At 47.5% G+C, this 25,380-nt stretch overlaps 1 protein-coding gene across 1 annotated transcript; it reads right to left on the bottom strand.

Moving 5' to 3' along the window:
- Positions 1 to 802: 802 nt before the first annotated feature.
- On the bottom strand, positions 803 to 21,735 carry Glipr2 (GLI pathogenesis related 2). Its single transcript, XM_005326270.5, has 5 exons — positions 21,417 to 21,735; positions 11,465 to 11,573; positions 11,010 to 11,113; positions 9,107 to 9,184; positions 803 to 2,309 (listed from the first exon to the last, which is right to left on the bottom strand). The coding sequence occupies exons 1-5, from the start codon at positions 21,427 to 21,429 to the stop codon at positions 2,149 to 2,151; spliced, it is 465 nt and encodes a 154-aa protein (XP_005326327.1). The 5' UTR covers positions 21,430 to 21,735; the 3' UTR covers positions 803 to 2,148.
- Positions 21,736 to 25,380: the final 3,645 nt, after the last annotated feature.

Below are 25,380 nucleotides of genomic sequence, written 5' to 3'. Positions count from 1 at the left end.
CCACCTTTTCTGCCAGCTTTGCTGACTGTCTTTTCTTGAGTCCTGAAAAGCAGGTTTTCTATAATCTCTCCTACAGTGGAAACAGACCCTAACTTATAGACTGGCTGCATGCCAGCTTCTACCACCTGGCCATGTATGTATGTTTGGTCCCTAGGAGTCACCAGGAAGTTCATTGACTGGCAGTTTACCGATGCGGCCAGATCTCTTTGTCCCACCAATGTTCAGCTTCCTGCATAGCTCAGCATTTTCTGTTCATGGAGATTTCCTAGGAGAGGGGACCCTAATATTTGAATTGGGGGGGTCATCAGTTTATATATCGGTTCATTGCAAAACCCTGAAGATAATGAGGGGCATATTTCAAAGTTACAGAATTGGCCTGGAACTGGAAAGCATAGGACCAATATCCCCTTCTTTTATTCTCTTAACAACTGTCTTTTTCACTTCCATTTTTCCCACTCATAACCTGGCTGCATATGGCTTTGGTTTGCCACAGTCCTATTTTGAACCCAGGGCATCCTTATTTTTTTAATTCCATTGGGAAATTCTCTCCATGTGTCTTAGAATAAATCCTCAGTCCATGGTCAGCCTAGGGACTGACTGCCCTTGGATCAGGTGTCCACTCTAGTCCAACCAGCTGTGGGTCACATGGTTCAAAATTTGATCAGCTTAAGCATTACATAGTGTACAAGCAGAGGAATTGGGGATATCCTGGGACTTGAGTTACTCAAGACAGGGATTCACAGTCATGAATGGCCTAGACCACAAAATAAGCATCGGGCATGAATTACATTGGAAGAAAATATCACACAAAAGAGAAGATTTTATTGTCTTATTAGTCAATATTCCTGGATGCAACAAGGGGCACAGCGTGAGACCACGTTCACAGTGCAACATAGGCCTTTAGGAAAGTATTTCAAAGACTGGCCTGCCCAGACTCCTGTCTTTAAGCCAGCAACCCCCTCACTGGGCCCCAGCTATCTTGACAGATGGAGATGCCATGGTTTCAAGGACACTCAGCTGGGGCTTCTGGGTTGGTCCCACCATGTGGTCCTTATAAAACTGCTATTCAGGGGAGCTTTCTATAGTTTGAGGCAAAACATAGCACTAAATTAGCGTTTCTAAGCCCCCTGCCTTGGGCACCTCCCTGGAACATTTGGGCTTGTCACACATTCCAGGAGGGAGCAGCAACACAGCTGCAGTCACAGCTGCCAGGAATAGGCCTGGGCTCCCACCCTGTGGGGGGCAGGGTAGAAGCTGCAGGGTTTCCTCTAGGGACCCTGAGTGAGCTCACTTTCACCCCCACACCAATGACTTCATCCACCCAAGGCCATTTGGCAAAGAGCCTAGACAGTGTGAGAGGGGCTTTCTTCCAGAACAGGCTGGGGACATCTAGGAGGAGTAGGGGAGGGATAGGCTAGACCTAATCTGACTCCAGAGAGATCAGGGGTAAGTATGGAACTCTGAAATGCAGAAAAGTTCAAGAAAAGGGGTTGGGGGAGGACATAAGGCAGTGGTACTTTGCTATTTAAAGGTAGAAAAATGCAAGGAAGTAAAGCTTTTTCTCCATTTGTTCTTTGGCAATTCCATTAGAGAATTCCAGGAGGCAAGCAGGATGACCTCATGTCTTCCAACTGAAAATCTCAATGATTCTGTGAAACAGAGCCCCGGGCTGCACCATGCTTCTGATGCAAACTGCTTTATGTGTGTTTTGTCACATTTAAAGGAAGGTTTAATACTCTTAAATATCTACCAAAAGTAGATTACAATGTGTGACAGTTACATAAAACAAACTTCACTTCTCAAGATCACAAATATTTGGAATATAAAATGTCCAGGGGGGGATATTAAAAGTAAGAAAGGTACAAAAGAAGTCTGCTTAAAAAATTACCAAGTATTTTTAAAAAATTTATGCCCAAAGAGTTGTGGTCTGGGTAACTGTCCAGGTAAATGCTTCAGATGCTTATTCCTTTAATAAGAATGAGCTCAGACAGAGCTGTATATCCAAGAGTGTGTATAGGAGATGCTCAGGGGCATCACATACACAAGCACATACATCCACAGGGACAGACACACAGCTGGGTTCTTGTTGTTTTAGGCACTTCATATCCGTGGTCTTAAGTCTCCCACCTTCCCATTATATTTGACAAGTTACTTCTTTGGAGGCAGGACATTTTCTTCAAAGAAGCCCTGGTTGACAACATTCCCTGCTGGGAAGTATCTGGCCACCACAAAGGAGGACCCATCACTTGCAGATGCCTTTCCCACGCCCATCTTCTTTGTATTCTTCCATACCATGGCTGTGAAGTGTCCTGTAGGGAACAGGCAGGGAGAGAGGACAACAGATGAGTTAGCAGAGCTTTGAGAGGATGTGGCAAGGGATTCTTGAATTTCTGCACTATCTTGCTAGGAGCAGATTCCTTGATCCTTGTAGTTTATCAATCAGAGGAAGGAGGGAAAAACACATCAACTGCCAGATTTTTTTTAAAGCAGATTCTTTCAGTCAGCCATACAGCCATCTCAACACTTTCCAGGAGTCTCCCAGAGATCATGACAATGGCCAGTGGACCCCACAATTAAGATGCCACCCTATCTGGCACCTGCCTCTAACCTTATCCCTAAACTGTACTCTTAGTGCAACGATTTCCATGTTATTCTCTAGGAATCACTTTTGGTCATCTTACTTGGTATCTCGGTAAGTTTACTAAAGCCGGCCCCCCTTTACAAAGCACTGGCCCTTTTAGGTCCCATGATGCCTCAGGCTCTGGGCATTCTTCCTGTCTCACTGACTCCTCCTCCTCTTCTATCTCCCTTGTAATGTTGGAGAGCCTGAATCTTCCAGGGCTCAATCCTGGGCTCCCTTTTTCTCTCTACACATTATCTAAAAAAAACTTTTTTGGCAGATATGAGGTATTAAACCCCAGGGTCACTTTACCATTGATCTATATCTCCTTCCCTTTTTATTTATTTATGCTTTAATTTTGAGGCAGGGTCTCCCTAAATAGTTGATGCCACCTTGGCCCCCTCCAAATTGTTTTTCACTTAAGTAGCTGGAATGATTGTTTTGAGCCATGAAATCACAACTATTTAGTTTCCCTGCATAAAAGTTTTTCAATCACTTCCATTACACCTTGAATGAAAACAAATGCTTTGGCCTGGTGGCCTTTCCTTCCTTGAACACACCAGGTTATTCCTACCAGAGATGCTTATGCACACTGGCCACTGTGAAATGTTATTCTGATGACCAACAGCTTCTTGTCCCTTAGGTCCCAGGCTAACTTTCACTTGTTCAAAGAAGTCTTTCACAATCTCCCTTTTATTTACCATTCGTCCTCTCCCAAGATATTCTTACCATATCCTGTTTTTCCCCTTGACAGCATTATGATCATTTGCAGTGATAAATTTGATTATTTGATTTTTGCTTGGCTCCTTTACCACATTATGAGCCCCACATAGGACAAAGAACAACTTCTTTTATTCACCAAGATATACCTAGTATCTTGGCATAGCATAGCACATGAAAAGTGTGAAATACAATCTTGATGAATAAATGAATGACAGAATAAATGAATAAAAGTCACATGGAAAAAATCATCCTGGAATTTTGAGGTTCTACTTTCAATGGAAATGCCAGCATTCTATATTTTGAACTAAGAGCTTGACAAGTTAGAGCCTCATCGAGACCCTGTACTCTGAGCGAAACAGCCCAGTTCCCTTTCAGACTACTGCTCCACCCTGCAGACACTTCTGAGGCTTGCTGAAACTTCTTAGCACCAGTCTCCTACTTCACAGCCTGCCTGCCCTTCACTCATAGAGCCTCTCAAAGCTGCTCCCATAGCTTAGTTTTCAACTCTCCTCTCCTTTGAGGTCAAAGTATTGATGCTGTAATGAATTCTTTGCCCAATGATCCTACATTCTTCTCATCTCTTGGGAGCAGAGGTCAGGTGATTGTCCCTCCCATCTTTAGTGTTTCCCACTCATAAGGATCAAAGGGGAGTTTACTTCCATGTTGCAGAATGGCCATCATTTTCTAAAGCAACCCGGAAGAGATTATATTTCCTCCTAAATCTATGGTTTGCACTTCATCAAGCTATGTGAGGGCAGGCTGCACATCTGTTTGATTAACTACCTTCTCCCCAATGTTTAGCACTGGATGAGGCATATAGTAAATATTCAGTAACTGATGAACAAAGGAAGAGAGAGAGGGAGGGAAGAAGGAGGAAAAACAGGACCAGAGCAGCTAAACTTTACATAGGTTTGTTAAGAAGGAAAGAGGGCAACCACTTCATCCCATTAGGATGGCTATTATAAAAACATACAAAAATAATAGAAAATAACAAAGGGTGATGAGGAGAAATTGAAACCCTAAGTATGGCGGATGGGAATGTAAAATGGTATAGCTGCTAAGGAAGACAGCACAGCAGTTCCCTCAAAATTAAGCACAAATTTACCTCAGGACTCAGTAATTTCATCTTGAGGTATACATCCTGAAGTACTGAAAGTGAGGATTCAGATATTTATATATCCAAAAAGGTTTAACAATTGGCCCCAAATAACACACCCAAGTGTCCATAGACAAATGAATGGATAAATAAAATGTGGTACATTATTCAACTTTAAAGGGAATTCTGAGCAAGGAGTGGTAGCACTTGCCTGTAATCTCAGCAACTTGGGGAAACTAGGGCAGGAGGACTAAAAGTTCAAGGCCAGCCTCAGCAACTTAGGCCCTAAGCAACTTAGCAAGACCCTGTCTCAAAAGAACATATAAATTTAAAAAAGGGGATGTGGCTCAGTGGTTAAGAGCCCCAGGTTCAATACCCCCACCCCGCCCCTCAAAAAAGAGAATTCTGGGAATGCGAACTGTGAGAACATCATGCTAAGCAAAATAAACCAAACACAAAAAAGGTCAACTATTTTATGATTCCATTTACATGAGCACTAGAAAAGTTAGATTTATAAAGACTGAAAGAAAGGGCTGGGGATGTGGCTCAAGTGGTAGCGCACTCGCCTGGCATGCGTGCGGCCTGGGTTCGATCCTCAGCACCCATACAAACAAAGATGTTGTGTCCACCGAAAACTAAAAAATAAATTTTAAGGGATACAAGGTTTCTGTTTGTGAAAAGGCTCTGGAGATGGATGGTGGAGATGTTTACACAACAATGTGAATGTACTTAATGCCACTGAACTATGCACTTAAAAATGGTTAAAATGGGTGTGGGGTTGTGGCTCAGTGGTGGAGCACTTGCCTCGCATGTGTGAGGCACTGGGTTTGATCCTCAGCACCACATAAAAATAAATAAGAATGTTGTGTTCATCACTAAAAAAATATTAAAAAATGGTTAAAATGGCAAATTTCATATTATAATATTTTGCTATAAAATTGGAAAAGAAAAAGAAGCAAGAGAGAGAGAAATTGGTATTCATACTCTATTCTAATCTTTCAGCATGAAACAAAGTTGGTGTCTCCCATTGCATCTTATATATGGTAAGGACTAAAAACAACATTCATTGATTAAATTCTGTTTTTCCCCCTACAGTTGAGCTCATTTTTGTAATTTTTAATTTTAGGAGGGGTGCAATGGTGCCCAGTGACTCGGGAGCTGAGGCAGGAGGATTGAAAGTTTAAGGCTAGTCTCAGCAACTTAGGGAGGCCCTGAACAACTTAGGGAGACCCTGTCTCAAAATAAAAACTAAAAAAGGCTAGGGTTGTGGCTCAGTAGTTAAGTGCCCCTGCGTTCAATCCCTAGTACCAAGAAAATTTAAAATAAAAATAAGTAAATTTAGTGTAATTTATTTTTTGTCTGTATCCACAAAGGATTTGAGGTTACTAAATTCTTTATGAGAATACCAAACATAAATACTAACCTACAATATCAAGATGATACAATCAAAGTGAGAATTTAAAAGAAAATAAGCCCTAACCACAATTACACATCTTTACCACTTGTCCCTATATTTGGATTGACTTCCACTTAATAAACTCTGGTTTTCCTTTCTGAATAGAGGAGAAACCCTTCTTGCCCATTCACCTTTGGTCCTTACACTGCTGACCACAGCTCCAGGCATTCAGCAGCTTTGCCAGGAGTTACTGCTTATTTGAGCTGCCTCTGCCAGTGCTCAAGACCTTTTTCACACAAGCCTTCTTGAGAGAAACTGGCCACATGCTTTGGCCATTGGCCATTGCCTCACTCTCTCTCCAGAGAAAGAAGAGGCTGCCATTTATCCTCTGGTCGCCAAGAAAATGATCAGACACAAAGCTCACATCAGCAGCATGCATGCCAGTGGTAGCTTTTTCCAAACAGATGAGACTAAGCAATCTTTCCTCTTACTGGGGAAGTTTCTATCTGTGCAGAAATAATTAAGTTAGGGCATTTAGAGATCAATTAAAGGACACAACTTCCTTAACAACCATCATATACACACTGGTTTCCAATTCTAACAACAGTTCCTTTTTCTTTTTTTTTTTTTTGCCCTCCCCACCCCTGCAAAAAAAAAAAAAAAAGGATCACATTCTCCTTGTTATCAAGCATGAAAACTTCCTAGGATATGCCTTCAAAAAAACACATTGAAAAATTACAGTATATTCTTGGAAAGGAATAATGTTCAATGATAAGAAAGAATGAGGAAGCTCTCTTTATACTGATATGAAACAATCTCTAACAAGTGCAAAAGAAATCACACACTCTGACACCAAAGTGTAAAAAGGGAAAAAAAGAGAATAAATATACACACATGCTGGCATAAGCTCAGAATAACTCCAAAACCATACACAAGAACTGGTCACTTGGTTGCCGCTTGGAAGGAAAGTGCTGAGGGTCAGGACTTATGTGGATCAAATTCTATATCATCAGACTAATATAAAATAAATAAGCAAGCCAATCTCACTTAGACAGAATAGAGCAAAATAATGATAATAAATGCTTCTTTCCATGCAGCACACAGCATGGATCAGTGCCTTTCATTACAGGATGTTGGCTGTGGCTGGGCTGAGGGTAGGGATTGGTTACAGAGTATTTTGAAGGTCCTTCACCTACAACATGGACTCAGGCCAGGGAACCCTGAACAATAGCACAGCATTAGGCTGAAGCAGGGTGGACCTGAAAATGTTCAAGGGTCTTGCAAGCCCGGATTATAATACCACTCAAAGTCCTACTCTTGTCTTAGGTTCAGGCTCTGTCTGCCCTGAGGCATTGTCCACTGGTACTTGGTATGGCCCAGGAACCAGTTTGTTTTTTTTTTTTTTTCCTCTTCAGGGTGAGAGATGTGGGGGTGAAGTGTGGGCCAGATGGCCAGGGATCATGGGGGTGATCATGGGAGTTCAAACTCATTCCCCATTCTGACTCTTGTGAGATTTCTACCTGGAACAAGAGCCATGGAGGAGGCATTAGATCAAGGACAAAAGACATGAAAAAGTCTCTTGCCCTTTGTAGGCCTCAGTTTCCTCCTCTACAAAACAGGCAGTGGCAGACACCTGTAATCTCAGTGAGTTGGGAGGCTGAGGCAGGAGGATGGTGAGTTCAAAGCCAGCCTTGGCAACTTAGCAAGGCCCTAAGCAACTCAGCAAGAACCTGTCTCTAAATAAAATACAAAAAAAAAAAAAAAAAAGGCAGGAGATGTGGTTCAGTGATTAAGCCCCACTGGGTTCAATCTCCATGACTAAAAAAAAAAGCCCTACTCTTGAATAGTACCGCGAGGCACGTGGCAGCAGTGCATAAGCATGTCCTAACCATCAAGGGGTGTGCACCCACGCGAACAGCGCAAGAACTTGCTCTGACACATGTTCAGTTGCTCAAGAATCTGGTTCAAGGGAAAAGCAATTCCAGAAGCTATGAAATTGCAGAAGCGTCTCTGGACACTGATCTTTATTGAAAGAAGGCAAGGTTCTGCTCACACACCCTTAATCACTGCTCCTTCCCTATCACTCTGTGGCAACATCAATTCTCACTAAGTCTGCAGAGCTAACTGGAAGGAGAAATGCCCCAGAGTTCTACCCACACAGTTGCAAGAACGCCTGCCCAAAAGAGAGTAAGCAGTAAGCCACAGGAAATGGTGACTGGCTCTGAAACATGTCACTTCCTGCTTCTGAAGAAACCTTCCAGAGTGGGGAGAGGTCAAAAGTGGCTCGGCTCTTGAGTGGGACTGGGTGGGGGAGGGGCAGGTAGAGGGTCCCCTTTTCAGTTTCCCTGATGCCTTCTACCCAGAGGATCCTACCTCATCCTGGGCCCCAGTGGAGTCCAAGCCAGTTTTGGAGAAAGACAAGAAGTCTGGTGAGGCCAACAAAGGGGTGAGAGGAACCCCAGAGCAAGAGCAACTGTCTAGGAGTTCAATAAGATAAATGTTTACCGCTCGCCCTGGAGGAAGTCTATGAGAAAAGGGATGTCCCCACGGAAGGCTCCCCCTGCATCTGAATCACCAGCTCTGTGTCCCTTGAGCTACCATGGTGTCCTTTGCCCTTAGACAGGGAAGAAAAAGAACTGACCTAAGTTCATGCAACAAATAGTACCAGAGCTAAGACTAGAAGGAGCTTTCCTGCATCCCAAGTTCACCTGAGCTCAGTAGAGTGGCGGTGAGGTGAAGGAAAGGCCAGGGGGGACACCAGGCTTAGATAACATGCAGGAGGGAGGTGGGGTGTGAAGGGAGGAGGAATTAAGACCAGCCTGGCCTTCTTCCTGAGAGCCACTGCAGTTTGATGAAGAGAGCACTTTTGAAATCTGGCTGCGAGCCAGATCTCAAAGTCTCAAGCTTTAAGGTAGTAAGTCTCAAGCTAACTTTAGAAATTTGGCTGCTGAAGAACAGGATGGATTGGAGGGAGCAGGACTGGAAGCAAGGTGACCAGTACAAGAGTTGAGGTACCAAATCAGGAATGGGGCTCTCAGCAGCTTTTGAAATCCTAGCTCATTGTGACACTCGGCAGGAATGTGGAGAACTTTGAGCTGGAAGCAGGAGTCAGCAGCTGGGTGCTCTCAGAAAGGAGAACTTTGACTTCTGGACAAGGTCAAACCAGAAAAACATGAAGGTAACACAGAGGAAAAGAATTGATCTTCCGAAGGTTAGTTCCTCTTCACAGACAGATACCCTGCAACCTGCCCAGGCCGCTGGTGCCACTTACCAGTTCCCGAGGTGAAGCCAGGCTGTTGGAAGTTGTAGCTCTTGATTTCACTGTACCATCTATCAGCCACCTCCTTTCCTGTGTGCAGAAGGCACTGTTGTAAATTCACCAACAAAATCCACCCGTTTTTATTCCCTCCATCTTCTTTCATAAACACTAAACCTCCATCCCATAATAAAATTTCTCATAAAGCAACAGTGAGGGGAAACATCTGGGATGCTCCTGGAAGACTCCCAAGGGCTCTTGCGTGTGGAGCGGGAAGAGCCCTGCTCTGGGACTAAGGATGGGCCCGGGGGGCCTGCACTGGTGTTGCTGCCCTGCCAGGGACTAGTTGTGTAATTCTGGGTGAGGCTGTCCCCTCTCTGGGCCTCTACAATAAGAAAGTTGAACACAGTGCACACCAAGGGCCTTCTAGTGATGCTCTGAGTTTCTGGGAGACTTTCCTCACCCCACCCTGTGTCTGGCTTCTAAAATAACCACAGAAGAAAGGCATCTGGGCTAGTAGGCCAGGAATCTCCACTGTGGTCAGGAGGACCCTCTCCTGGAGCGTTCCCTGGCCCTACAGGTGGCGAGAGGAGGAAGTGTTTCCCTGAGAGCTGATGATCTCAGGGCTAGAGCTAGAAGCTTTGACCTCAGGGTAGTAAGTCTCAAGCTTTAAGGTGGGGGTGAATCACCTGGGGATCTTGTAAAATGAAGACTCTGGTTTCAGTAGAGCAAGGAGGGCCTATGAGTCTGCATTTTTAACAAGCAACCTGCAGCTGCTGCTGCCGATTTCCAGGACTAGGCATTAGCGTCACCTGGGAATCAAAAAAATTTAAAAGAACAAACAAGGCCTGGGTCTTTCTTCAGACAGGTTGTATCAGCCTCTGGAGAGATCCAGGCACTGGTATTTTTAAAAACTCTGCAAAAGATTCCAATGTGCAGCCAGGGTGGAGAGCCATTCATTGTCTTAGAGATCACCTACCCAACCACCTCTCTAGAGCCATGGGGAAAACTGGGGCCAGAGAGGGTAGTGATTTGGTCAAGATGTCCCAGGGGTTCAGCACAAGGCCTTGGATGAACCACATCTCCTGACTGCTGTAGGAGGCTCTTTCCATCCTACATCCTCCTTCCTGACTCATCAAGGCCACAGCCTGTGCCTAGAGGAGCCTGCAAGCTGAGGGTGAGATCTCAGAGGGGCGCTGCCTTCATCATGCACATAGCTCTGCCAGAGGGGGCGCTGGCTCAGGCTGTCTGGGGAAAACCAAGAGGACTCAGGGTGCTCCCCCTGGGAACTCCAGGAATGTGAGGCCGGGGAAGAATTCTCCTGCTGGAGAAAGCTTCAGGGAGTGAAATCGCTGTGATATTTTCCCTAAAACCCCATTTCAGGGCTATAGGAGCCAGAAAGTTCAAGAATGTTTGGTCAGTGTGGTAGAATCATTCCAGGCCCAAATGGATAAAGAAATTGTCTTTTCCATTATGTTTGTTTCCAAAGTGGAAAAAGATCTATTACTTTCCTCTGATTATAAAAGAAATATACCAGCATATTAAAAAAGCAACAACAATAACAACATTTAGAAAAATGTGAAGAAAGTAAAATTTTTCGGTAGCTGGTGCTCATAAAATCAGACAGAGACTTTGTCCAGAAGCCTCTGCCTCCCCCATTCCTGCTCCTCAGCCTGGGAACTTCCAAAGGGAGGGCCATCAGTCTGACTCATCTCTGTGTCCCTGGCACCCAGCACTGGCCTGGCCCTGAGCCGGCCATCAGAGACCTTGTGGTGAACTGAAGTCAGCTGGAAGCTGTGATTCAGGGAGCTCTGGATTTCCTTTCTCTTTCAGGGACTGAGGGCACTGGGGCCAGTTGGACCCACCCAGTCCAGTCCCAGCTGGGGCAGAGGAGAGGGGAGCGGAGAAAACCACCCACCTGTCTGATCGTAGGATGCCCAAGCAAGGTTCTCCCCACACTGGCCTCGACTGGATTCTGGGCTGTGCTTGAGGATCCTCGTGCTGGCCAGGGCCTCAGAATACCTGCCGGAGTCCACGGAGTCCACAGTGCTTCCTCAGAGTGGGTGCCACCCAGGGAAGCCCTAGCATCTGAGCCCCAGGTTGGTGTGGCTGAGCTTCCTTCCCTGCCCAGGCTCTGGGAGGAAACTGGGAGCATCACACCTGCATTGCTTCTGGCCTCCCAGTGGTCCCATTTTACAGAGGAGCAAACCAAGGCTCAGCAGAGCAAAGGGATCTGCCTAGTTAGTGGCAGAGAGGTATTCAAGCTTGGTTGTATTTGATCCCCAAACCCACGTCCCTCCAACCACCCAGGGTTCCTCTGTAACTGCAGCAGCCCCATGAAGGACCAAAGCCCCTGGGGTGCTGGGGACTCACTGTTGAGCCTCTTGGTTGAGCTTCTTGCAGAGCTTCAGTGGGGGGACGCCATGCTTCTGTCGGTACTCATTGTGGGCCTTCAGGACCTCATTATTAAACTGTTTGGAAGCTGAAATTATGGCACAATGAAAGGCTCAATGCATAGCAAAGACCACCAAAAGTATAAGGTATACTTCAGAGCAATGCCCAACTCAAACTTAAGGCCTCATGGACAGAATGTTGTCCCCTTCCTCTACCTGGCACCCCAGCCACACAACTCTGTTCTACATTGCTGCTTATCCTGCTTCCATCCCTGATACCACCTTCCACACCTCTGCATGTGAAAACCCCATGGATTTCGTGGGGCCTGCAGACCATGTTTGGATTTTGGTCTTTATCAAGGAACAGGAAGTCTCAGAATGATTTGATTTGTGTTTCTGAAAGACCCTGAGTGGGGTGGACAAGAGATCTGAGCAGATGTTGGGGGTGCTGGACAGACAACCACAGGACTTCTGGAAGAAAATGTCTGAAAGAGATTGGATCCCTCATACTGGACCTACAGTGAGTGGTGGGGTCTGGAGAGGGCTAGAATTTGGAGCCCAGACAGAAGTGGTCTGGCTGGCCAGGTACAGTGGGCACACCTGTAATCCCAGCAGCTCTGGAGGCTGAGGCAGGAAGACTGTGAGTTTAAAGCCAGCCTCAGAAATTTAGCGAGATGCTAAGCAGGTCAGTGAGACCCTGTCTCTCCGTAAAATACAAAATACGGTTGGGGATGTGGCTCAGAGGTTGAGTGTCCCTGAGTTCAATCCCCAGTACTGCCTCCTCCTCCCAAAAAGAAGTGGTCTGGCCCACACTAGGCTGATAAAAATAAAACAGAGGGTTAAAGAGAAGAGGATGAAGGAAGACAGCATTGCAGAAGTGGAGTAAGGGGAGAGTATAGTAAAGAAAGTAGTGGTTGGACTGGGGATATAGCTCAGCCGGTAGAGTGCTTGTCTCACATGCACAAGGCTCTGGGTTCAATCCCCAGCACCACACACACACACACACACACTAATTGCTAAATAAGTAAGATTTCATTTAAAAAAGGAAAGAAAGTAGTGGTGATGGTGGGGAGGATGTGACCAGAGGGGGCCAAGATTGCAGTGAGGGAAGAGGTGGTGCTTATGCCCAACTAGGTCGTAAACTCAGAAGAGGGGTTGAAGTAAGGGGGGGAATTAAGTTGGTGAAGCCAAACGCAAGCAAGCTCAATGATTGAAAGAAGCTAAACAAATCTGGATCTGAAATGGAAACCATCATCCATCCAACATCTTCTGTCTACCAACTACCACCTACCCAGATCATCAATCCCTCCTTCCCACACATCCTCTATTAACACCCATCCATCCTCTAGCCAGCCAGCATCATCATCCACCATCCATTCAACCCTAATCCACTTATCTGTTTATTTGCTCTGAGCACCTATGTGCCCAGTCCCTCATCGTGTGCTAGGGGGCCAGCAAGTCAGCCCTGTCCTATCCTCAAAAAGCTCATGCGCAGAAGGAAGACTGCTGTGTAATAGCAGTATGGTAAATGCCACAAGGCAAGTGACCACAGGTGTGAGAGGAATTTGGAGAAGAGCAACTTGAAAGGGTCTGGGGAATCAGGAAGGAGGTGACTTCTGATTTGAGGCCCCCAGGAAGTCTGGCAGGAGGTAGCCAGGGTAAGATCAGGAAGCCACTGAGCACTGGCCTTAGAACCTAGGGGCTCCCTCTGTGGAAATGGGGGTGAGTGGGGTGGGTTATGAGTGAGGGCCTCAGAGGGCCCTTACCCTGGGCTAGTCTCTTCTGGCCAGGAACCGCTGTGTTCTTTGAGGGCTGGCTGCGGGTGGTGGCAGGAAGGGTGTAAACCAGAGTGTGAAGGAAGTGCCACACTCCTTCAGGTCACCTTTCTCAATGCTGCTTTTTCACTCAAGGCTGAGAAGGTGGCCTGAGAGCAGCTCTCCTCCTCTTACCACAGCAGATCCCCTGTTTTCTGGCCTCGAAGGCAAATCCCATGAGTCTCCAAGGGGACCAGAGGGGAAAGGGCCCCAGGGTTTGCTTCAGGGAACTTTGGCTAGCTGGCCTGGTGGTGTCCAAAGGTTTCCTGATCAATTAAAGAGGAAGTGGACCCACCTTGAGAACTCTGAGACTCCTTGGGATGCCCAGCCACACAGGGTGGGGCAGGAGTTATGGGAAAGGGCTTTGAAGCCCAGATCTGCCAGGTTTTGGTTGACAGGCAGAGATGGCGAGACCTGGGAAGCATGGGGTGAGGAGCAGGCAGTGCTACCTGTGGCCTCAGGTCTCTGTGGCCAAGGGGCAGACCACACCTTTGTTGATAGGATAAGCTAAGATTTCAGGTCTTATGAGGAAAAAGGGAGGTGGTGTTAAGGAGTATTAGAGTTTTGGCTCTACAAGATAAAGTCTTGGAAGCCAGGCATGGTAGCTCCTGCCTGTAATCCCAGTAGCTTGGGAGGCTGAGACAGGAGGATCACAAGTTCCACGCCAGTCTCAGCGACATAGTGAGGCCCTAAGCAGAAATAGTGAGACCTGCTCTCTAAATAAAACATAAAAGGGGCTGGGGATGTGGCTCAGTGGTTAAGTGCCCCTGGGTTCAATCCCTGTTACCAAAAAGAAAGAAAAAGGTTTGAAACTGTTTCACTATAGACTATGTCTAAAAACGGTCAAGATGGTATACTGTACCTGTTTCAGGTTTGGCATATTCATGAGGTATTTGGGATAAGGAGTCACGAGGTTTCCAAAGACCATCTCATGGGAAAATGGCAGGAGCCAGAGCAACTCATGGAAACCCAGTGGAGGTCTTATTGACCATAAGCTAAGAAAAAGCCAGTAGGGTGGTGTGGTGGCCAGAAACCATGGGTTCCTGGGAGATGGGCTGTTTCTCGCTAGTCCAGTTCCCACCTGTTGCAAGAGGGATTCAGGCCCTGAGTGGAGACTCAATGGTAAGGGGAGGCGAGACTTCTAGGAGTTCCTGAGCATCTCTAAGGAAACAGATCAAAACAAGTATATATGTACAGGCAAGAGCATGCCTGGGTGCACATAGTCAAGGTGATGAAGGGTTCCCATCTGAGTGACAGGCTGACGCACCCTAAAGCCCTCGCCAGTTTCCATGTTCCAGGAAGGCCGCAGGGGGTCTAGTGGGCACCATGAGAGATGCCCAAGGCTCAGTGGAATGTGCAGTGGTGACCACAGATGCATCAGGGAAGGCTCCTTGGAGGAGGTATTCTAGATCAGGAATCATGAGATGAGAAGGCCAAGGACACAGAGGGGCAGAGTGGAAGGGACCCAGGCATATCCTATAGCTCTAGGGAAGAGGGAGAGATGGGGGAGGTGGGTGGATGGCTCAGGGGAAGCCAGTTTAAAGCAGCCCGAGTGCTGGGGTCAGTTTGCACAGGACCCCATAGTGCTGTAGGCTCCACAGGCTCCTTGGGGAAGAGGGATATGCAAGACTGCTGAAAACTAAGTCACTGCCCTGCTAGAATGAGGGAAGTTAAATAAACAAAAGTGAAGTTCCTGTGCCCAACTCAAGCTCAGTGCCTAGAAGCCATGCCTGGCACAGGTCCCCAGATCCCTGGGCCAGGGTTCTCTGCAAGAGGTCAGGTCTTTCCTGCAGTCCGCAGGGAAGCCCTCTCTCTCCTCCCCTGGCTGGGAGCATACCTCCCCCATACCACCCAGAAGTCCCCTCAGACCACAGCCAGTTCACAGCCAGTCCTAGCCCAGGTGGCTCCTCTGGGCAGGGCGTGGTTCCAAGGAGGAAAGTTATCAGTGTCGACCACACCCAGCAAGAGACACACCCCACGTTTGCAGAAGAACCCAACAACAAAGATAAACATAAGGGAAAAAGTCAAAGAAAAACCCACCCATCACTGGGTTAGGCAGGGAGAGCCCCCAATCATCCCATGATGGGGGAAGGGCAAAGGTTCTGTCTTCATTTTGTAGGAAGGTAAACTGAGGCTCAGAAAGCTCACACAGCTTTGGAGCTGCTTCACACCTTAACACTACTGATTGTAAATCTAAAAATGGCCAGGATGGTACATTGTGTGTTATATGGCTCAGGTTTAGCATGTTCACCTGCCATATAGGGGGAAGGATCACAGAGGTTTCCAAAGACCACCTCATGGGGAAATGGCAGGAGCCAGAGTAACTCATGGGAAGCAGGTGGGGGGGGTCTTGTTGACCATGGGCTACAAAAAAGCCAAATAAGGTGGTGTGGTGGCCAGAAACCATGGGTTCCTGGAAGATGGGTTGATTCCCCCAAAGTCCCCAGCCTCTCCTTCCTGGGCTGGACTCTGAGGCAAAAAGTTAAAACAAACAAACAAAAAAACACCCTACCCATCCCTGGGTGGCCCATCTGCGCTGTACCTGGCTTTCTCCTGCTTGCTGGCCTGCTGTTTTCTGGGGGTGGGCCTGTGTGTGACCCTCTTAAACTTCTTACCCCCTTTGTGGGAGCTTCCTTTATCTTACTCATTTTTATGACTAGGAACCGAGGCTTGAGAAGGGACATAATCTGCCCCAATTCCACAAGCCCGGGGGTAGGAAGAGGTCCACCAGGAAGGAAACAGTATCTCATGCAAGTGCCATCCTGACCTCCCACCCCACAGCCTAAGAATCACCAGACAAAGGGAATGACTGAGGGGTCACCTAGGAGACGGACCAGGCTCAGTGGGGACAGCTGAGAGCAGTAGAAAGAAAAGAGACTTCAGGTTGGCAGCTGCCTTCAGATCCACGAAGGGAGAGAAGAGGAAGGAAAAGAGCTACGATTTCTCAAGAACCACCTCTGTGTCAAGGCCCAAGGGGCCCCAGCAAGTCAGGGGCTGTGGAGAAATGACTAGGACTGCTGGAAGCTGCAGTGGCTCCCTGGGGCCAAGGAAAGGGTAGGGCCCATCTTTTGCTGGGGCGCAGGGTATAGGCGTCCTAGATGGGGCTGCTGTGGGCCCTGTGAGGCCGCAAGGCTGTCTGTGCCTCAACCACCCAGCTGAAAGCTTTCATCCCTCTTCTCCCTGAAGCCTCCCTGAGTCCACTACGGCTCTTTCCTCTGCCTCTCCAGACTCTTCTTGAAGGAGGTCATGATAATGAGGGGCCAGGGCAGGAACTGTGAACAGGCCCCTTCTGTCCCCTTAGCAAGAGGCTGGAAAACAACCTGATTCCACCTTTGGGGCAAAGCAGGTTTTGCCTGTCTACCAGGAAGAAAGTAAAAAGTAGATTAAAAAAAAAAAAAAGGTAGTTCCTGCTTTGGAAGCCTGGGTACCCGGCAGTTCAAGAGGCCAATCCAGGCTCAGCCTTTACCTAGCTGTGTGATCTGGCCCATGCTGCTGATCCTTCTATGTAGCATTCCCCATACATAAAATGGGGATACCAGTAGTTGCCTCACAGGGTTGTTGTGAAAGTTAAGTGCATTAATCTATGAGATGCGCTAGAATGGTTCTGGAACATAATGAACAGTTATTAAATGTCAATAAGACTTGTTACTATTAGGTGAAACCCTTTAACCTTGGGCTTTGGGAGAACCTGCCTCATCTGATTCCTTTCCTATTTTAAAGGGAGAGGGCTACTAGTAGTTCAGTTGACTTGTAAGTGGACAGGATGGTGGCTCCTTGTGGTGCTTGTGGTCTTAGCTACCAGGAGGCTGAGGTTAGGTTGCTAGAGCCTAATTTGAGACCAGCCTGGACAACATAGTGAGACCCTATCTCAAAAGATGAAACAAAACACCAGGTGCAGAGGTGCATGCCCGAAATTTCAGTGACTGGGAGGACTGAGGCAGGAGGATGGTGATTTCAAAGCCAGCCTCAGCAACTTAGTGAGGCCCTAAGCAACTCAGAGAGGCCCTGTCTCAAAATAAAAAAAGTTAAAAGACTGGGGATGTGGCTCAGTGGTTAAGTGCCCCTGGTTTTATCCCTGGTACCAAAACAAAACAAAAAACAAAATCCTTGCAGGCATATTTCCATACCTTCAAGCCCAGGTATTTTTTGAATAAATGAGTGAGTAAACAAATGAGTGAGGTTCTCACACCAGCACAGTGAAGGTACTAGGACAGGATTTCTTTCCTTATTTACAAATGTAAAAATCCGGTTTATGGTTGGCTGCCTCTTTTCCTAATGCAGGAATAAGTAATGAACAGTTGCTCAGTTGCTTCTGGGAATAGGAAATACATTTTCTGCAGCATTAACCCCCTCTAGACTGCCTCTCTCCAATAGATTACCAGGAGACACAGTTGTTTAAGGACAGAAGGAACCAAAGTAGGGGACAGCACTTGCTCAGGCTGCTCAAGCTGTAACCCTTTCTACACCCGCCAGGCTTGCCTAGAGGCAAGCCCCTGTCCCCTGGGCCCCAGCTCCACTACTGTGTGCAAAAGAAGGATGACAGCTGTGGCTTTCAAAAATGCCTTCAGAGCAAGAAAACCCTTTCTTTGAATGAAACCATCAAGAAAATTAACAAAAGAAGTGAAACTACTAGGGCTTAGTGGCCCACATAACCTCTCCCTGCAAAGACCTAAGGGCCTCAGTAGAAAATTCCTGGACTAGGTCCCTAAGGGCCCTCTGCTCTGATGTGTGTCCACAGACACTGAAATTCTTGAAGTGTGTGTGGAAGTCACTAACAGCCAGTCCAGCTGAGGAGGAGTTGGGGTTGGAGCATGTGGTCAGTGCGGCATAAAAGAAAGTGCACAGCTGAGAAGTCAGAGCTCTGCTTTCAAATCCCAGTTTGCTCTCTTGCTTAGTGGTCAAGGCATGAGTTTGGGCAAGGTACTCAAGCTCTGTAAGTCTGTAAAATGAGCTGATGGTAACAGTGCTATTGTAAAGGTTGACAACATATAAAATACCTAGCTCCCAGTCTGGCATGCAGTTGGAGCTTAATGATTGGTAATTGCTATTGCTAGGGACAAGAGGCTTCCACTGAGCCCAAGGCCACTGCCTTCCTCTGTTCCCAACACTTGCTATATACCAAGGCCTAGCAGGGAGACCAGGCCTGGGAGTAGGAGCGGGGGTCTTCCAACAGTGAGCCCTGCAGTTTCCAGGCTTGGAGCTTTGTCAGTTGTGATAACTTCACAGGGTTGGCCATTACCCCAAGCAGTTCTGGGCTCATCTGAGGTTAAGGATGAAAAAGAGCCTAGCTCACATGCAGTGATGAGGAAACTGAGGCCCAGAAAAGGGAGAGACTGATTTCTTAAGTGGTTTTTTTGGAGCCATGTATGTTCCTATATGGACACATGTTCCTGCTCTGAGGAAGCAGACAGTAGTCCCAGCTAGTGGCCGAGAACTTCAAGGTGAGCTTATGATGAAGGTTTGTTGGAATTGGTCACCTAGAAAAGTCACTTCCTCCTAGAGTCCATTAGAAGAGGGGTCCACAGTATTATGCAGAGGGACAAATAAAATCCATTGGGCTATGAGAGCAGGGCTGGGTTAGGATTCTGGAAAGACTAGGATTCCTGGGTATATGGCAGGGGAGGGATGGCACCTGACTCAGCTGTAACCTGCCTCCTTCCCCTGGCCCCCTCCTGAGTGTGAAGTCATCTTCCTTTGAAACCTGCCTGCCCTTCTTCAGTCCAGATGGCACCACTGCCATCTTGCACCAAAACTCATGACTCTGACTCAGGTCCCTTCTCCTTTCCAATCCACACCTCTGCCCTAGAGGCCTGTGTCATTCCTGTCTGTAACTATAGCAGTCCTCCCACCCCCCACCTCTCTTCTCCCCTTCTGATCTGCCCTCTGCCCTGGCAAGCTCTAGTCCAGGGACATTTAATGGCACTCCAGGTCCCATAAGATAAAGCCCAATTCCCGAGACCCTGTAGGATTGATTCACCTCTTCTAAAAGCCTTCAATGAGCCCCATGTCGAGATATCCCCCTCTCCTGAACTTTCACGGCTCTTCACTTGCATGTCCTGCGGCTTGGATCACTTCCCACTTTTTCCTGGAGCACTGTGGTGCCTGCCTTTCCTTCAACCAGATCTACTGGTTCATTTCACAATCCAAATGAACACTCCTGAGGATGGCCCATTGATAGACAGCACTGGGTTTACAAATTGGTACAGAGCTCACAGATGGTGAGAAGAGAAGTGCGAGAGGAAGAGATTAAAAAAGAAGAATGGGAACACAGCTGGTTATCAGTTGTTCTGGAAAGCTGTTTTGGATAAAATATAGCTGGTTAAAATATGGCTTTAGAGAATTTGTGGATTTTCTCCTAAATCTATAGAGAAATAAATTGATTTCCCAAGTAGAGATCAGAATGCTCTCTAGCATCTGCCATAGTTTGCCCCATCATTACCTATCATCCTGTTCTTTTAACTACATGACAACCTCTTCACCTTCCCATATAGGAAGCACCTTGGGGATCATATTGTACAGATGGGGAAACTGAAACACAGAGAGGTGAAGAGCTTTGCTCAATATCACAGAGCAAGTTATTATTATTTTTTTAGTTGTTGATAGACCTTTATTTATTTATATGTGGTGCTGAGAATCGAACCCAGTGCCTCACACATGCCAGGCAAGTATGCTGGCGCTAAGCTACAATCCCAGCTCCCCGAGCAAGTGATTTTCAGGCCAGAACTGAAGTCAGACCTGCCAGGAGAGCTGGAGGTAAAGTGGGTTAGGACCAAAGCCAGAAAAAGTCACTTACTCCCCATGCTGGCATCTCATGAGGACAGACCCACGAAAGTACAAAACATTACTTATCTGAGGCTGACAACCTCAGTGAAGCAGGACTTCTGAACTCTATCCATTAGCTGTTCTTGAGGGGCTGTGTGAGGTGGGGCACGCCTGTAATCTCAGCAGCTAGGAGGCAGAGGTAGGAGGATCACAAGAGGCCCTAAGAAATTTATTGAGACCCTCTCTCAGAATAAAACATAAAAAGGGTTGAGGTTGTGGCTCAGTGGTTAAGTGATCTGGGTTCAATCCCTGGTACCAAAAAAAAAAAAAAAAAAGAACTTCCTGTTGGGTGGAAACTATGGTGAGATAGATAAACACAAACTATTCCTAGCCACCAGAAGTGAGGAGTCAGTGGGGAGTTGGTCTATGGCTAAACATTCCTCCCAGGCCCACACAGAGTTAGTCTTCCCTCCGTGGGGGATCAGGGATGGGCTTCCACCCCGGGAGTTGAGCTTAGAAGGATGAGGAGGACTGTCAGGCTGGGGATCAGGTTGGGCCAGGGTCATTCAGAGTTCCAGGGAAAGGCACCAGTGTGCCAGCCTCCGCTGCAGTGCAGGGTGTAGGCAAGGGATGGTGACCAAGGCCCAGAGGGCCTGAGGCAGGGCTGAAGAAAGTGCTCTTTTAATCTGCAGATGACGGATGGGACAGACAGTGTTTGGGAGGACAGAGGGAGACTTGCATTTCAGAAAGGTCACCATGAAAATCAGTGGTGAGGACAGGCAGCAACAGGTTGGAGATAAAAAAGGAGTCAGACTGTGCCTGGCACCTGGCCTGGCATAGAGAGGCACTCAGAAGAGGAGGAGCCCCGAAAGAATGAAAAGGATGCTCAGAGTTGTCCTTAGGAGGATTGAACAGAACAGGGTGATTTGCAGCGAGAGATGCTTTCAGTTAGTGGCTTTTTCCAACTGTAACTTGGTCCTTCTCCTGAAACAAAGCAAAAGCCACGCCTTGGCCGGACGCAGAGCGCAAATCCCATCAGCGCCTAGAAAACCTCCCTGACGCAATGTCTGGCCTGCAGCCAGGGGGACCCTCCCTCGGTCTCGCCTTCCTTCCCTCTCTCCCGGTGGTCTCACCGTCACTTTGGCTTTCTGGTTGCCCCGGAAACTGTCCCGGCTGCGCCGCTGGACGTTTTGCCCCGTGCGCCCTGCATCCCGCACCCAGGGGTCCCGCATCGCAGCCAGAGCTGCATCTCTGGAGCAGAGGCAGCGGTTCCGCTCCCCGAGACCAGGGTGGCGGAGACCAGGGCGAGGGTCCAGGAGTCTGGGACTCCGGAGTCCAGCCAGCACCGCGGCTTACCTGACTTGCCCATGGTCGGCTCTGCGAGCTCCTCCGCTCCCGCTGCGGCTGCGGCTGCGGCTGCGCTGGCGGCACTTAGTGGCGGGCCCCAGCAGCTCCACCAGCCAGGAGTGGGCCGAGCGGCCGCAGTCCCTCCCCCGGAGCCGCCCGGCCTCCGCCTTATAAGGTAATGACAGCTGCAGGCGGAGGCGCCTGGGGCCACCCGCGGGACTCCCCGAGAACTCCTCTAGCGAAGGGAATTCCGCCACTGCACGGGGCTCTCCGGGTGCGGACCAGACCTCGGGCCTCCTGGGTCGCGGTCCCTAGCGGTTCCATCTCTGGGGATGGAAGAGGGCCGCGCGCGCCTGCCACGTGGTTCCGGGGAACTCCTCCGAGTCTGACACGCTGCGAGGACCGCGGTGCTCTCTAGCAAGGTTCCGGGGACGGTTCGGGCCAGCGCCACCAGGGGTCGGTACCCTCCCCACCTCAATCTGTCCCCGACAGGCCCCCAGTGTGCTCCTTCCCTTCCCCAGGGACTCTGGGCTCCAGAGCTCCTCTCTCCAGGACATACTTACCTCGTATCCAGGACATACTTACCTCGTAAGTCCAGGTAGGAATTTGGCACTCCCAGACCCTCCTGCATGAGCTGCCCCAGGGAGGCTCCTGCAGACCGGTCTAACCTACTCATTTGACCCTCCCTGCCTGTCAGATCCAGCCAAATTCCCCACCTCTGAAGTCTGGCTTCATTCAGACTTGCCTCTTTACTTCTCTAGCTTTGTACCACGCTCCCTTCAAACTTGATTTCGTGATACTTCCAAAACATAAGCTTGCATTTCCCACATCTTTGCCGTTTCCTCAGGCTGTTTCCTCCCTGCAACTGCAATGGGTAGAGAAGGGCTGCTGCCTGTCTCTACCCACTGCAGTTCAACCCACTCCTCAAGGTCTGCCAGTCTTTTCAGTTACAGAGGCTTTCACCTTTCCTGGTCTTAGCCATAGTACACACCGGTATTGGGGAGAGTTGGTCACTGTTGAGGCCCCACCCTTATGTGAGAAGAGCTTGGGGGGCATTCTGAAGGTGTATCCTGAGTCACCTGAGCCAGACTCCCGCAGTGACTCCTTCATGGGAAGGGGCTCTGGAAACTCTCCTGTAGGATACTAACTTCAAGACCTCCCCGACCCCCCCCCCACCCCCCCCCCCCCCCCCCCGAGTAAATGGGTATTGACATGAACAGACCTGCTGATTATAAGGGCAGAATTTGTAATACCAAGGGCTAACAAATGTCCAGTAGGATAATAGGGTTGGTACTGCCCCCTCTATTCTATGCCAGGCAAATGCCCTTTTGTACTTTCATGTTAGTGTGGGTCTAACTAGTGCCCACTGAGTTAAAAGAGACTTCTGGTGCTAGGTGGACATGCCTACAGTCACCACTGTTAATCCGTATCAGGGGATTAATACACTAATTTGGTTAGACCTCTATACCCAATCATTTCTGCTCTAAACTTTCTTGCATTCTCTGACACATGAGCTTTTGGGGGACACTGCAGATCTAAAGCATAACAATAATCATTTGATATGTTTAATTCCCTCTTCCATTTGCCAACAAATCCCCATTGAAATCATCAGAAGGTCATTGGTCAGGGGTCCAATGAGGTCCCTCCAAAGAGAATGGGACCTCAACTCAGCCTGGGCAGGTTCTTGACTTTTCTTGTTGAAAAGAATTCCAGGATAGATCAATAGCAAGATACAAGCCAAGATTTATTTAAGGAGAGCAAGGTATACACATCCCAAAAGCAGAATGTGGGCATCCCTGGCTTAGAGAAGGCAAGTGACACACAGTGTTGAACTCATTGATTACATACATGATTTTCACAGGAAGAAACATGCACCTTCCAAGGCAAGCTTTTTTGAAAATCAAATCCCATGATAACTGTTTTAGTTAGCTTTTTCACTGCTGTGACCAAAAGACCTGACTAGAAAAACTAAAGGAGGAAAAGTTTACTTGGGGGCTCACAATTTCAGAGGTCTCAGTCTGTATAAGACAGCTTTATTCCTCAGGGCTCAGGGTAAGGTGGAAGAGTGTGGTGGAGGAAAGCAGCTCAAGACATGGAACAGGAAGCAGAAAGAAATTAAGCTGAGTTCACAAAATATAAAAGGCACACCCCTAATGACCCACTTCCTTCAGCCATACCCAACACGCCTACAGTCACCACTGTTAATCCTTATCAGGGGATTAATACGCTGATTTGGTTAGACCTCTATACCCGATCATTTCTGCTCTAAACTTTCTGGCATTCTCTCACACAAGAGCTTTTGGGGGACACTGCAGATCTAAAGCATAACAATAATCTTTTGATATTTGGGGCTCGGGGTGTTTCTTTTTGGTTAAGCAGTCTAGCCACAAATCATTTGTGGGCACATTGAGTAAGTCTTTGAATCTGGTGACATTAAATTGATTATGTTTTTGTCCTTGTTGATGTGTTACAAGCACAGCTGCAGGTTTCGTTTATCTAAGGGTCTCCATCTACTGAGTCTCTTTTTCTCTCTCCCTGAGAACTCACCTGTGTCAAAATGGCCTCCAGAATCTCTAGAAAGCCGTTTAGGTATTCCCCAAACTTCAAGGTCAAGAGTAGAGACCGCTGAGACTAGAGGAGCCACTTACTACACGCAGAGGGGTAGCCCATCTGGGACCACCAGGCCTCAGTCACTTACTCACTCACTGTTCAGAGGTGAGTCATGGAGGTGAGAAGACAGGATCAAATTCTTAACTCAGTGGTATCTCTGGAGTCTGTGGGGTGGGATGCTGTGGGCTCTTTGAGCTGACCTTAGCAGCAGGCACAGTGCTGAATGAAGTGAGGGCATGGCCTAGCTGGCCCCTACCAAGAGCCAGGGGCTGGTTAGAGGGGAGGTACTGCCCCAGTGAGCAGACAGAGATAAGCAACAAACAATAAGGTCAGACACAAAGAAGAGCGAGTCACCCAATTTATGAATTTTTGTTGTGTTCATGTCTTATTTAAGAATGCCTGGCCCAGCATGGTGGCACTCTCCCATAATCCCAGCTACTCAGGAGGCTGAGGCAGGAGGATTGTCAAGTTTGAGGCCATCCTGGGCAACTTAATGAGATCCTATGTCAAATTTTTAAAACATTAACAAGTCTGGGGATGTAGTTCAGTGGTAGAGCACCCCTGGGTTCAATCCCCAGTAGAAACACTGACTACAAAAGAAAACAGAATAAGAGAAAATAACTTCTGGGCTGATATAGCTCAGGGGTACAGCATATGCTGAGCCTGGGGAAACCCCTGAGTTCATTTCCTAGCAACAAAAACAAAAACAAAAACAGAACTCCTTTCCTATTCCAAAATCATGAAAATTGAGCTAGGGATGTAGCTCAGCAGTACAGAACTTGCCTAGCATGTTAAAGGTCTTGGGTTCCATCACCAGCACCGCCGCCCCCCTGCCCCGGAAAAAAATCATGAAAAATTTCCTGTTTTCTTCAGGAAGTTTGACTTTTAGTTTTTACATTTAATTCAAGCTCTTTTATTCTTATTTTATTGTGGCATAGTGTGAAGCTGGTTGTGGTTCTCTTTCCTTTCTTCTTTTTTTCTTTTCTATTTGGCATTGACTATTCTAGTATCATTTCTTCAAAAGATTTTTCTTTTCCAGGTGGCTATCTATCTGTAGGCTCTCTATTCTGTTCCTTAATCTACATGTGTATTCTTATACCAGTACCACACTGTCTAGATTACAATAGCTTTATAACAAATTTAAAAAAAAATTTTTTTAGTTGTCGATGGACCTTTAATTTATTTATTTATATGTGGTGCTGAGAATCGAGCCCAGTGCCTCACACATGCTAGGTAAGCGCTCTTCCACAGAGCTACAACTCCAGCCCCTACACCAAATTTTGAAATAAGGTAGTATAAATCCTCTTTCTTTTTTTTTCTCCCTGGAGTTGTTTTATTTAAGTCTTTAAAAAGATGTTTTATT

This window comes from Ictidomys tridecemlineatus, chromosome 4 (assembly GCF_052094955.1).
Source record: "Ictidomys tridecemlineatus isolate mIctTri1 chromosome 4, mIctTri1.hap1, whole genome shotgun sequence".
Taxonomy (NCBI): Eukaryota; Metazoa; Chordata; class Mammalia; order Rodentia; family Sciuridae; genus Ictidomys; species Ictidomys tridecemlineatus.
Note: the sequence above shows the minus strand (reverse complement) of the source record. Positions and strands in the feature narration are given on the sequence as shown.

What these genes read in the sequence shown, in the direction of transcription:
- Glipr2 (XM_005326270.5), bottom strand. An exon ending in CTCAACCAAGAGGCTCAACA is followed by an intron (nt 11,114 to 11,464) that starts GTGAGTCCCCAG and finishes GGACTCCGGCAG; the next exon opens with GTATTCTGAGGCCCTGGCCA. An exon ending in GGCATCCTACGATCAGACAG is followed by an intron (nt 9,185 to 11,009) that starts GTGGGTGGTTTT and finishes TTCTGCACACAG; the next exon opens with GAAAGGAGGTGGCTGATAGA.